The sequence below is a fragment of the Taudactylus pleione genome, unplaced genomic scaffold (genome assembly GCF_031769625.1).
Source record: "Taudactylus pleione unplaced genomic scaffold, aTauple2 ptg000214l, whole genome shotgun sequence".
Taxonomy (NCBI): Eukaryota; Metazoa; Chordata; class Amphibia; order Anura; family Myobatrachidae; genus Taudactylus; species Taudactylus pleione.
In genome coordinates, this window is record NW_028284616.1 from 14,966,390 (window position 1) to 14,980,468 (window position 14,079).

Sequence of the window (14,079 nt, forward strand, 5' to 3'; positions counted from 1 at the left end):
TTATAAGTTTATTTAACAAAGAGGACAATGAAGATCAAACAAAGTTTACATAGATTTCCACGAACAACTTCAGACATCAACCGTTGGAAAAACCAATCAGCCAGCGTAAGTGTGCATATGTATGTATACATGGGCCTTGGAGAAAAGCTATATATACACACACACACACACACACTCATGTATATATACACTTACACATGCACACTGGGTAAATATACACAGTGGGTAGTCATGTTACCTACATGGTGGTGTTCTTCTAGATAATGAGAGATGCCGGGAGTGATTGTACCTGCAATCTGCACTAAGTCATCCTTTTGTGGCCAATTGCTCTCAATGAAATGTTCAGAGAGGCGATTTCTCACAAATCAAAAATATAATACTAAGGTAAAAACCTGACCCAAAGAGCTGCTGCAAATAAGGTTAATACATTTAAAATTGGAACTTATAAATGTGATTTATCACTATATATGCCATTGTACTGTTTTTCTATATGTGTACTATTCTTTTTTCATATATGGCTTCGTGTTTTTTGCTAGATTTTATATCTATTGCGATGCTATACTGTTTTGTTGTTTGTTTCTGATATGCCTAATAAACAATATAAAAAAAAAGGTTTTAAGACACTGCAACCTCAGTTTGTATTGATACAGTGTACTTGCCATGCTTATATAGAAGTTATCAGGCTGCTCATTGTAATGCAAACCTCATAATTGCCCCAAACGGCATATCGAAACAAAATGTGTAAAATAGAAAAGAAAAAAAAAAATTAGGGAGGATCCGGTTATGTTCATTACATAGGCGTCATCTGAGTACCTGATCTTCTATGTACAAAGCTATGTCCTGTATAGAGGTCCTTTATACATACACAGGATTGTACCCCTGTAATTATCAGCTACACATCATTGTGGGTGTGTCACAGGGCAAATGGAAATAGCGGATTCAATGTGTTGCACATTTATCTACCTATTAAGGTAGGCACATTCTGCTCGCACCTCAATAGGATCGAGCATAATCTGCCTTCTGAAGTTAAGACAAGGAAGCCGCCAGGAGCTGTCTAGTAACTTCCATAGCTAATTGAATCTGCCCCAAAGTGTAGCACAAGGATATACATCTATTATACTGTATATACATTAATAGAGATGATGACTGTTTATCACTTATGTTTATGTGCAGAATTTATACTTTAAATAAAATGAAAATGTGACAGAATTTGGGGTCTTGCTCATTGCAACAATTTGGTTGCAATTAAACTTTCAAATATGCCTGACGTGCGTACTGCAATAATAAAATGAGGTTGCAATACAGTTCTATTATAAAGTATAATCATTTACAGATTACATTGTCGTTTATTTAATAGTAATAGATCTTATAGGCTTCCAATTCTGACTACATTAAAGACGGAACATATTTCAAGGACACAGTAAACTAGATACTTTATTTTGAGATACATTCAGAAATATATAGGTTGGACAATACCCAGTGATAATGTAATAAGGCGGAATGTGGGCGCAGGACAACTTTCAGCTACACACCCCCATGTTGTCACTGAGCACCAATATTGTAACCAAGCACATTACATAAAACCAAGTAACACTGAAGCATCCTTCACATATGGAGACCATGAAGTTTTGCTTGTAATCACTGGGCAATAAGGCACTTTATTTATGTAAGATACAAAAACGGATCTTGTAGACCATACAATGTATGAATCTGAAAAATGTAACAGTACTGTAAAAATATACAAAAATGGCTAAGTAACAACTTGCGTACCATTTGTTCCAAAATACAACACAAACATTAAACTGTCCAGTAGCAACAAAGCAGTGTCCTCAGTTTCTCATGACACTGCCGAGGCTGCACCTCAATAAGTGACCAAAGACTATACAGAAATGGACGAGTTCTACAGATGTAAGTCTTTAAAGGAGGAGTAAGTTCCTGACTTATCCTTAGTAAAACCTCATACCTGGCCCCTTGGGGCAACACTAAAGTTTGCTGATCAGTAAGGCAAATATAAAACATTCTTGCATAAAAAGTTACATATTTCATTACATATCAGTTTATTTTGAGGGTCAGTGCCTCTGGGTTCCTAAAAGAGTTGGTGAGCAATGTTTCTTCCCTTTAACATTTAAGAGTTTTCTGTAAGATTACAATGTCTTAGAATTGGTGTTGATCAAAATTTGTTTAGAAATATTCCCAAATACTAGTATGTGACTAGCACTGATAACTGCTTATTCACCTACCCTGACATCAGTGCTTCACACATCTTGTAGCTTTGTGGGGACCTGGACATCATCACCTATCATTCTGCTACTTGGTGGTGGGAAGGGCAGAATTAGCATAAATTATTACATTTATGTGGAGAGCTTAAATCATTGAAGAGATCAGATGGTACCGATCTGGAATTGGGACAGTGAAGCTTCAAGTTTTTCTACAAATAGAGTTTCATGCCAGGCAGAGTATAAGATTGCACCTAGTATAGGGATTAGTGCTTACAGTGAGAATGGATACATTAAGTCAGCAATGATTGCACTATAAACACAACATACATTTGTAATTGTGCAAATAAAAAAAGAACTAAGCTATAAAGCCACACAAATAAGGCACATGTTTCTCCCATTCCTGTGTCACGGTAAATAGAATATAGGTTTTCTAAAAGACCCGTTCATAATATTGTAATCACTGGTAATCTGACTATAAGTCAGTACACTTTCTATGAACAAATACCTTTTGGTTTTTCGTACTGCATCTTATTGGAACTCTGCCAGCTCTAAAAACATGAAAAACGCTTACATTAAGAATGCACATCTCCTGTCACACTCTAAGACAACATTTTGGCCTCCCTGTTACTATATGTAACATAGTATATAAAAAAAAATTGCTATGTCATATACATTTAAAAACATTACTGTAACAGGCAAATAAACTCACCTTTGGTCCTATCATATTACAATACTACAAGACTGGAATGAAAGTTTGGAACTGAATTCCTACAGTACAGTAGGAAGGCTATTACTCACTTCTTACACACAACATACATACAGTCCAACACAGCACCCTGTGCACAGGTACTTATTAATATTAATATATATATATATAGGATTGCGGAATTCCGTTTATGCAGGTTCAGTATACCAATAATTAATGACTTGCAGACATGAGGCCAGACAGTATGTCGTATATTCTTTCTCATGCAATCTTTCAGAGGTCGGACTCCTCAGAGCTGGGGATCTGAAAATGAGGGTCCGAGAAGCGACGTTTCAGTTTGGCGGTGGGTTCATATTCTACAGATCCCTGCATAGCTCCCAGATCTGCACCCTCTGGAACATAGACAGACTGGATACTATCTGTTCTCCTCCCTGGCTGCTCCCTTCTCCGAAAGTTATTGGCCTCATCAGGATAGTCTGCAGCTTTGGATATGCCCGGGGGCAATTTTATGTTGGCAGTGGGCATTACAGGGTTACGTCTTGGTCCCCTCATTTTTGCAAGGAAGGAGGAGGGCCTTCTCTTTATACTGGATGGAGGGACAGACAAAGTGAAAAGGGGGGCTTTGGTCAAAAGGCTGTTGGTTTTCTCAACTGGTTCTGAAACCACAGGAGAGTCCACTGTACATATAGCTGTAGAGTAAAAAGATAATGTAAACACATGCATAAAACTGATTCCCTTATGTTTACTTAAAAATCTAGACATGCAGATTGTGTAAAACAAAGAGGAACCACATATTCTAACATACTGGATAAGGATGGGTGTAACTATGTACTAGTTATCATGGGGAAATCTGTTCATGCTCACAAAATATCTTGCTAAATGTTATACATATTACTTTGTCTCCATTTCATTGAGCTGTTGTCTGCCAGAGTACGATTGTTATCAAGTGCAGTCATCATGTAAGAAACTCATTAAAGGGATTTCACAAAAGAAAGATGCCTCGCTGCATACTTAATATCAGAAATGTTAACTGTGGAAATTTGTCATCAATACACAAAGGCTCCTATTTTTAAAAAGGCAACTTTATCTCTCATGACCAGAGTGTACCCTGTATGGTATGAGAGTTGGATGTGATAAGCCTTGCATGCAGTGCAGTAGTAGAGAAGTAATACCAAGGGACACACTACCTTAATACTGACCTTCCTTTTCTGGACGGGCAGGTCTCTCATCCAATAAGCTTTCAGTGCTGTTGGAGGTTTCAGAGTCCATATTCTCTTCATCTGAACCACGTTGCTCAAGCTCTGGAAGCCGATAAGTAATATCTTCCCTACAAAATACAATGCAACAGGCATTAATGAGGGAATATTAAAGAATCACTACTAAAGCAAAGTCCTAAAAGACGAAGCTTTGTGTCATGGATACAGAGGCGTCACTAGAGTTGGTGTCACCTGGTGTGGTTGCTCATGGTGGCACCCCCCCCCCCCCCCCCACATGGGCCTTATATCGCAACACTCAGAATCCTTAGTACTGTTTTTGGACTATCGCTATATGCAATGGTAATAGTAAGAAAATAAACAGCTAACAAAACTAACATTATACCTTTAAAATACAATATCACAGATAAAACATAGTGACATTTACATAAGTAATGTGCCCAATATACAATGCCCCCTGTACTAGAGCCCATTATGCAAGGTCCCCTTTATTAGAGCCCCATATGCTGTACCCCCAGTAGTGCTCCTTATGCAGTTCGCACAGTAATGCCTCTTATGCAGTGGCCCGGCAATGCTCCTTAAACTGTGCCCCGTGTGGTGCCCCTTATGCAGTGGCCCAGCAATGCCCCTTAAGCTGTGCCCCTAGTAGTGCCCTTATACAGTGCCCCCAGTATTGCATGTCTTATGCAGTGTCCCCAGCAATGACCCTTATGTTGTGCACCCTGTAGCACCCCTTATGCAGTGGCCCAGCAATGCCCCTTAAGCTGTGCCCCCAGTAGTACCCTTATACAGTGCCCCCAGTATTGCCTCTCTTATGCAGTGCCCCCAGCAATGCCCCTTAAACTGTGTCCCCAGTAGCACCTCTTATGCAGTGCCCCTTAAGCTGTGCCCCCATTAGTGCCCTTATACAGTCCCCCTTAAGCTGTGCCCCCATTAGTGGCCTTATACAATGCCCCCAGCAATGCCCCTTAAGCTGTGCCCCCATTAGTGCCCTTATACAATGCCCCCAGCAATGCCCCTTAAACTGTGCTTCCAGAAGCGCTACTTATGCAGTGGCTCCAGCCCCCAGTAATCCCCCTTATGCTGTGCCCCCTCCCCTGTGCTGCGCGGTCAGTACTTACCTCGTCTCCTCTCTCTTCATTACCTGCAGGCCAGCACTCGGTCTTTCTGGGTGGGGTACGGTGCGCAGTCCTTCATGACACACAGCGCGCTCAGGCCGGGTTCCCTCCTCCTCCATCAGGCTGAGCGGCTCCCATAACTCCAAGCGGAGCCGGCGTGCGAAATGACGTCATCGCGGCCGGCGTCCAGAACCACACACAGGCACAGAGATTCTCTGTGCCTGTGTGTGGCTCTGGACGCCGGCCGCGGTGAGAGAATGTGCGGCGCCGGGCAGAGCAGAGGAGGACAAGCACGCGGCACTGCAGGATGGACCAGCCAGCTATACAGTGAAGGTGTCAGACTCCGCCTCCAGCAGCAGCTCATGGTCGGCGGTGCGCGGTGGTGCCGTGGGTGTGATGTGCGGTGCGGTGCTGCTCTTCTTGCTCTTGGTAAGGTAAGGTGTCACCCCCTTGAAGGGTGACACCCGATGCGGGCCGCACCCCCCGCACCCCCCTAGTGACGCCACTGCATGGATATTTAGAATTTTGTCAACAGGGCCCTCCCCAGTAACACCCCACACAAGGAGAAAAAAATGAGTGGTGCTATCTTCATTCACACATCATGGAAATGTATACAGGGAACAAATAAAATATCCAAATAGAAAATTGAAACCTAGAAAACTAGAAAAAGGATTTGGAAATAAAGTAGTTCCTGGAGTAGATTCAACTAATGTCCATCCCTTTTTCAGTTCTTTCCTCCCTCAGTGACCTGTTTATACTTCTTAGCCTTTTAGATTCATTTATTACTGTGGAATGTTACATCAATGGAAAAATACCATTGGCCTCTATTTGTTATACATTTTTTTATTTTTTGTATTGGTTGATGGTAAATTGATGAATACTTAGATATTTATCATTCCGGTGTCTTCCTGTTTCAGTTTTTACTGTATATTAGTTACACAAGTGCAAGAGCCAAGGATTCATACACACCCATTCTGTATATTATATTAGGGATAACCCTTAGTTATTTCACAACTTACTGAAAGTGCACTTTTTGCAGAAATAAAAGGAAACAAGAAGAGTACTTATTATTGAGTGCACTAATAGGGCCACAAAAATTTAAGTTTGGTTCTTACCTGATAAATCCTTTTCTCCAAATTCCCTGAGGGACACTGGAAACACTGAGTATAAGTGGTGCTGGAGGAATCTGGGGCACTAATAGTTAAAGTTCAGAAGCACAGGCTCTTCCTCCCCTATACACCACCTCCTGCTAGTTAAGGACATAGTGCAGCTCTTGCGGGGAAGGCACGCCGTGACTATATATGTGTGCACAGATCCCCGATAAAGGGTTCGCAAGTGAGGACATCTAAATACCTATAGAGATCTTACACAGAATACCTGAGTTTGTATATCGCGCTAATCAACAGCTATACACCGGAGGTAATCATTACTTTTTATTGCCCAGCTAATGCAATCAAATAGCCTTAAGGCTGAGGGCTTTATACTTCAGCTAGTGCTTTAGACTTTGCATCTGATTTTGCTATTAACACCATTTGCAATTGAATCAGCACTAACAGGTAAAACACTAATTATTACAATATAATCATATATGCTACAATAGCAACATGTGGATATAGGATTGTGGACAATGTTGCAACTCGATATGCAGCACTCTATTATAAAAGTGTCACAATTTAACTTAGTTGTATAATATTGAATAACTATCAATTACACAAGTTGGTTTTTTACGTATTTATTTTCTATTGGTTTATGGGATATGTATGATTAAAGAAAATTAGTTATTGTAGGCTTACCTAGATAACCAATTTTCTTCGAGGTCCATAGGGATACCATGGGGATATTATGGTTGGAGAGATACAGGCACCAAACAGTTAAAGCTTCAGCTCCCAGGATGCCTCGGGTCCTCCTCCATATATACCCCACCCCTAGCTAGAGGCCTTCAGTTTTGTTAACAAGCCTCAACGCAGGAGAAGGAAAGAATAGAAGGAAGAGCAATCATACACCAGAAACATTCTTATACAAGATGAGGGAATTAGTGACTGAAATAAAAAAATTACCCAATGCAGCGAGGTGCGTCAGAGTGGGTGCCCTGGGACCTCGAAGAAAGGAGTCATCTAGGTAAGTCTACCAGAACTCTTAATTTTCTTCTTCAGGGTCCCTCGGGATACCATGGGGATGTCCTAAAGCAGTTCCCCTAGGGTGGGGGACGCTCCTGAGCAGAAAGGAGAACTCGTCGCCCAAAGGAAGCATCCTGAGAGGCAAAAGTATCAAAGGCATAGAACCTAAGAAAAGTGTGGACAGAAGAGCATGTGGCTGCCTTACACAATTGTTCAGCAGAGGCACCACGACTAAATGCCCACGTTGGCCCTACAGAGTAGAATGTGCATCACCGTGCTTGGGACAGGGAGATCAGCCTGTGTGTACACCTGAGAGATAGTCATGCATAGCCATCTCCCCAGAGTCTGCTTATTAGCTGGCCATCCTCGTTTGTGAAAACCATATAATACAAAAAGAGCGTCTGATTTTCTAATAGATTTTGCACGCTTCATATAAATACAGAGAGCACAAACTACACCCAGGGAGGCTTCACCTACAGAAAGATCTGGAGCCTGAAAAGCTACAATTTCTTCATTCACATTAGGAAGATAACCCTTGTACGAAGAACAGCTTTATCCTGGTGAAAAATCAAAAATAGGGAGCGACAAGAAAGCGCTGCCAAATGAGAGAGACTGTGTGCAGAAAAGATAACGAGGAGAAAAAGTGTCTTCGCTGTCAACCATTTGTCCAGAGGTTCAAATGGGGGAGCTTGTAGCCCTTTAAGAACCAAAGACAAATCCCACAGTGCTACCAGTGGACAAAAGGAGGCTGAGCTTGCAGAACGCCTTGAAAAAAATTCTAACATCTGGTAATGAAGCAATCTTCCTCTGGAATCAAACTGACCAGGCTGAGACCACGGTCTAAACCAGCCTGTAGAAAAGCCAATACCATGGAAATTCTGAACACCTTAGGATCATACTTCTTATGGGAACACATTTGACCAAAAGAATGCCAAACTCTGTGATAGATGCGGGCAGAGGCAGGCATTCATGCTCGAAGCATTGTTTGAATTACAGAACTGGAAAAACCTCTGTCTCTCTCTTAGGATGGAAGATCCAAGAGCCATGCGTCAAAGTCAGACGAGGTAAGTCCGGATGCCGGCAGGGACCCTGCATTAGCAGATCCTGCCATAGAGGAAGAGGATATGGACCATCTATTGATAAGATTCTGTATGTTGATGAACCAATGACATCTGGGCCAAACCGAAGCCACCGGTATTACTGTTTCGCCTTCCTGCTTGAATTTCCCGAGGACTCTTGGGAGGAGGGAAATCGGAGGAAAGAGATACGCCAGCTTGAAGTCCCATCTTACTTCCAGTGCATCCACAAAGGTTACTAATGGGTGTCTGAACCCGTACTTGGGTACCTTGTGGTTGTGACATCATGAGATCTATTTCAGGTAGACCCCTTTGTTTACCAGGAGCTGAAACACTCCCGGATAGAAAGCCCACTTTCCGGTGTGTATGTCCTGACGATTTAAGAAGTCTGCTTTCCCAATTGAGCACTCCTGGTATGAATATTGCCAAGATGGCCGGAAGATGATGTTCTGCCCAAATCAGAACCTTTGTCACTTTCTTTCATGGCTGCGTAACTTCTTGTGTGTCCCTGATTGAGGTAGGCCACTGTAGTCGTGTTGTTGGACTGGATCTGAACCGGCTTGCCCTGGAGCAGGTCCTGTGCCATGAAAAGTGCTTTGTATACTGCTCGCAGTTACAGAATGTTTATTGGCAGATGACTTTCCTGATTTGTCCATCTTTCCTGAAAGGTGTGATGACCTGTCTCTGCCCCCATCAGCGAAGACTGGCGTCTGTGGTGAGAAGCACCCACTTTTGGAATCCAGAATGGACGCCCTTTGTTCAGACGATCCTTTCTCAGCCACCACAGGAGGGAGTGATGAAATTCTGGAGTGAGAATGATCCTCTGGGACCTTATTAGATGATACTATCCATTCCACTTGGAGAGAATCAATTTTTGTAGAGGTCTGGAATGAAACGAAGCATACCCCACCATGTCCAAGGTGGATGCCATTGATCCTAGGACATACATTGCTAACAGAATGGATACCCTTCGCTTGTGTAGCAACTTGCGTACTCACAATGATAGGGCCACAATCTTGTCCTCTGGCAGAAACTCTTTTTGTGCCTGAGAATCTAGAAGAGCTCCCAGACGTACCATCTGCTGTGCTGGAGAAAGCGATGATGTTTTTCCAATTGATGATCCACCCGTGGTTTTTTAGGCAGGCTATGGTCAGTTGAAGATGGTTTTGTAAAACAACTGGAGTGTGCACCAATATCAAAAGGTCGCCCAGATATGGCAGTATTCTGACTCCTGAGATAGGCCATCATGACTGCCATTATTTTGGTAAATACCCGGGGAGCCGGGCCAAAGGGTAGAGCCTGAAATTGGCAATGTTGCTGAAGGACAATAAACCTGTAAAAATTGTTGGTGAGATGGTGTAATATGAACATGCAGATATGCATCCTGAATGTCCAGGGAAACCATGTAATCCCCCCAGCTCCATTGACAAAATAATTGACCGGAGAGTTTCCATACGAAACTTGGGTACAAGGATAAACCTGTTGAGGGTTTTTAGATTTAGTATAGGATGAGAGCCCAATTCGGTTTCTGAACCAGGAATAGATTGAAATAATAACCCCTTCCCTGTTGCGACACAGGAACCGGGACTAGTACCCGTGCTGTAGCAGGGTGGCTTCCTGAAGGGCGAAGGCCTTGACGGCATCTGATGGAGGATCAGTGCAAAAAAACTTATGGGGAGGATGCCTCCTGAAAGTGAGGGGCTGCCCCTGAGAGACCACTTCTTAGGCCCAGGCATCTGTTGTTGTTTGACGCCAATCTGCAAACTGAAGAAGCCGGCCTCCCACCCTGGGATCCCCCAGGAGGAGGCCCGCCCCATCAGGCATAGGGTTTCTCGTCCGGTTTAGAAGCTAAACGCCCTGTCTGCCTGTCCGTTTTTGTGAAAACTAGTCTGCTTAGAGGAAGACTGTTCCGTTGCTCTCCCATGAGGACGGAAGGACCGAAAAGATAGCAAACCTGCTGACTTTGAAGCTGCCAGAGAAGCTATTATTTTATCCAACTCTGCTCCAAAAAGTACCTTTCCATAGAAAGGTAAGACTTCCAGCGCCTTCTTTGATCCTGTATCAGCCTTCCAGGATCTTAACCAAAGGGCCCTTTGTGTCACTTTTGAAGATGCTGATACCTTAGAAGCTAAAATTCCAGCATCTACTGCAGCTCCTCCCAGATATGAATCCGCTTCCAGTATGTGGGAGATAGACATCATCGGTTCTCTGGTAGCATCTGGTAAAGAATCTTCCAATGCCCCCATCCATTCTTCAACAGCTTTGGCTAGCCAGACTCCAGCCATAGCTGGACGAGTAACAGCTCCAGATGATGAAAATATTGCCTTAAGACATGCTGCAATTTTTCTATCTGTGGAATCCTTCAGAGAAGATGCTGACGGAATAGGCAATGTAGCATTCCTGATTAAATGTGTCACATGAGCATCCACAGTAGGAGGTACCTCCCACTTAGTAAATTCAGAAGCTGGAAAAGGATACAACGATGTTATTCTTTTATTCACATAAAACCATTTGTCAGGGTTACCCCATGCCTCATCCATAAGCTCAGTGAGCTGTTCAGATACAGGAAACTCCGTTTTGGCCACCTTTCAGTGGCGATTAACTGGAGCCTTCTTACGATGAGCTGGATCATCATCCTGAATATTTAGGATTGATTTAACCACCCTCACCAAAGAAGGAACAGCCACTGTGGACAAATGGTCATCCACCCCTGAGCGGTATCCGGTCATTAGGTCTACATTTTTTAGATAGATAATGTTTGGGTAGACAATGGAAGATAGACAGGCAATAGGTCGACAGGGTCTGAAGGTCGATACACTAAAGGTCGACTAGTAACAAGGTGGACAGGTACTGAAGGTCAACATGGTCATTGGGTAGACACTCGTATGGTAAACATGCAAATTTTCGACACGTTTTTTTTTTTTGTTAGGGTTAGTCACTTACCGGAGGTTTAGGCACTTACCCCAACGGTTAGGGTTAGGCACCAGGAGGGAGGGTTAGGCACTAGAAGGGAAGGTTATGGTTAGGCACCAGGAGGGAGGGTTAGGCACTTAACCCGACAGTTAGAATTAGGCACCAAGGGGAGGGTTAGGGTTAGGATTAAGGCTAAAAAAACAAAATGAGTGTCGACCTAATGACCATGTCGACCTATTGCCTGTCTATCTTCCATTGTCTACCCGAACATTGTCCCCATCCCCCCCCACCCTGTGCATCATCTGATGATCAGTCTGAATCCATATGTTGGGCAGACTGATAAAAAGCTAACTTGCGCTTAGGCGCCTTAGTAACTACTGGTCTGCTTTCAACATTAGATGGTGCCATACTCTAACTAGAATGGCCATAAACATCCTTACAAGAAGGATGCATAGGAGGTGCAAACATAGCATACTGTGGACACCCCATCCAAGGAGGCATTGTGGGAGCAGCCATACGATCCACAAGCTTCATTACTTGGGACAAAGAGGATACCCAAGATGGCTTTTGTCCAGGGACATGTAAACTGGACTGGTGAAGTGACTCTTTATAACAGACAACACACAAACCATCCTTTAAGTCCTGAGGGGACAAACAGGCCATACATGATTTACATGAAACCGGCACAGGGGGCTCCCCCTCCTGTTTCCCTTTATCTTTTGACATGTTCAATAAAGATAATAAATGCAATGTTATGCGACAGCCTTCACAAATTATTAGTGAATGTGAAGTACTCAAAGAAAAACCTCCACCCCAAGCTTCCCCTGTTACAAAGGTGCGTCTTAATCCTGCCGCAACAAACGAACAACTGAAGGCCTGTGGCTAGGGGTGGGGTATATATGGAGGACGACCCGAGGCATCCTGGGAGCTTAAGCTTTAACTGTTTGGTGCCTGGATCTCTCCAACCAGAATATCCCCATGGTATCCCTGTGGATCTCTAAGGACTCTGAAGAAGAAATATTTTTTAAATGGTTTTATACTCCAGGGCAGAATTATGTGATTTTATGCTAGCTTCTATGTGAGGTGGGCAATACCTCTTTTATTCTGCAGCAGGTGGATAACAGATGGTCTCAGCTAAGGTGCTAAAAAAGACACTGAGAATCTATTGGTTCTTATATTGAGTGCACTAATAGGGACACAAAAATTGTTTTTTTGGTTCTTAACTGATAAATTATTTTCTCCAAATTCCCTGAGGGACATTGGAAACACTGGGTATAGGTGGTGCTGGAGGAACCTGGGGCACTAATAGTTAAAGTTCAGAAGCATATGGTCGTCCTCCCTTATACACTACCCTCTGCCAGTTAATTCTAATAAAGGAGAAGAGGAGGAAAACCCAAACAAACCAAGAGACACAAGGAGAGGTCTGAGGACTTACCCAGCCAATAACCTTAGCAACAAACCGGAGCGTAAGGGTGGGCGTCCAGTGTCAACAGGGAATTTGGAGAAAATAATTAATCAGGTAAGAACCAAATTCACATGTTCTCCTTCACCCTTGGGGGACACTGGAAACACTGGGACATCCTCAAGCTGTTGTCCATTCAAGGGAGGGAACGCTTCTGTGCTGTGCATAAGACCCTTCGCCCCAAAACTAGAGTCTCTAGAGGTGAAGGTGTCAAATTGTTTGAACTTTATAAAAAAAAGTGTGCACTGAGGATCATGCAGCAGCCCTACAAAGCTGCTACACAGAGGCGACGTGCGAACTGCCACAGAAGCCAGAAGACGAAAACGTGCCAAATTGTAGGCTTGACAGATGACAGCTTTAATCCAATGGGCCAGCATCTGCCTGAAAGCTGGCCCCCCTCTCGTGGACATCATACAAGACAAACAAGAAACCTGAAAAAATCCTTGGTACGGTCGACATAGATCCGTAGAGCCTAAGACCACATTTAAAAGTAAATAGTGAAGCAGTGAGAATCTGTGACGTGTCCACAGGAAGAGACAGAAACTCAAGATACTGGTTACTGTGGTACCAAAAGACCACCTCCAAAAGAAAACATAGCTGAGTAAGCAGTACTGCACTGTCATGATGAAAAATCAGGATGACCAACAAGATGGGGCACTTGCCGAGCAGAAGAGATGTCTAGTAGAAACACAGTCTTCCAAGTAAAGCACTGGAGATCCACAGAGTCCAGAGGCTCAAAAGGGTGAGACTGAACAGTTCAACTGACCAGAACCAGATCCGATGGTGAGACAGGGGGGACAAAGGAAGGCTGAATGTGATGGACGAACGTGATTTTTCTCTGAAAATGCACAGATGTCTGAGACCTGTACTCTTTGGGAAGACAGATGCAGGCCCAAGTCCAATCCTGACCACCGGATCAAACTTCCGTGATACACACCAGGCAAAATAAGTGATCCCCACCCTGTGGTAAGCTGTAGCAGACACCGGCTTCAGGAGGGCTGTCTCAACAGCCACCCTGTTAAAGTGAGACAAGGGAGATCCAGATGCAGGAACAGATCCTGAGAGATTAGGTTTGGCCTGAGTGTAAAAGGACACAAAGGGAACATCTGTTTGAGGTCTGCAAACCACGCCCTGTGTGCCCAATCCAGAGCCACTAGAATGGCCGAGCCTCCCTCCAGAAGCAGTTTGCAAATATCCAGTGGGAGCAAGGAAACTGGAGGAAAAAGATATAGGAGCGGAAACTTCCATGGGACG

At 43.5% G+C, this 14,079-nt stretch overlaps 1 protein-coding gene across 5 annotated transcripts in view; it reads right to left on the bottom strand.

Annotated features, from left to right (window-relative positions):
- Positions 1-14,079, bottom strand: part of MYO9B (myosin IXB) — a 177,669-nt gene continuing 163,590 nt past the window's right edge. For 4 of the 5 annotated variants that reach the window (XM_088478475.1, XM_088478473.1, XM_088478474.1 and 1 more), the window contains 2 exons: positions 4,125-4,252; positions 1-3,614 (listed from right to left, as the gene is read on the bottom strand). In XM_088478475.1, the coding sequence (XP_088334601.1) occupies positions 3,199-3,614; positions 4,125-4,252 (544 nt within the window). In that variant the 3' untranslated portion in view covers positions 1-3,198. Of the gene's footprint in view, positions 3,615-4,112; positions 4,253-14,079 lie in introns of all 5 variants that reach the window. The other variant, XM_088478476.1, reaches the window with a different exon arrangement.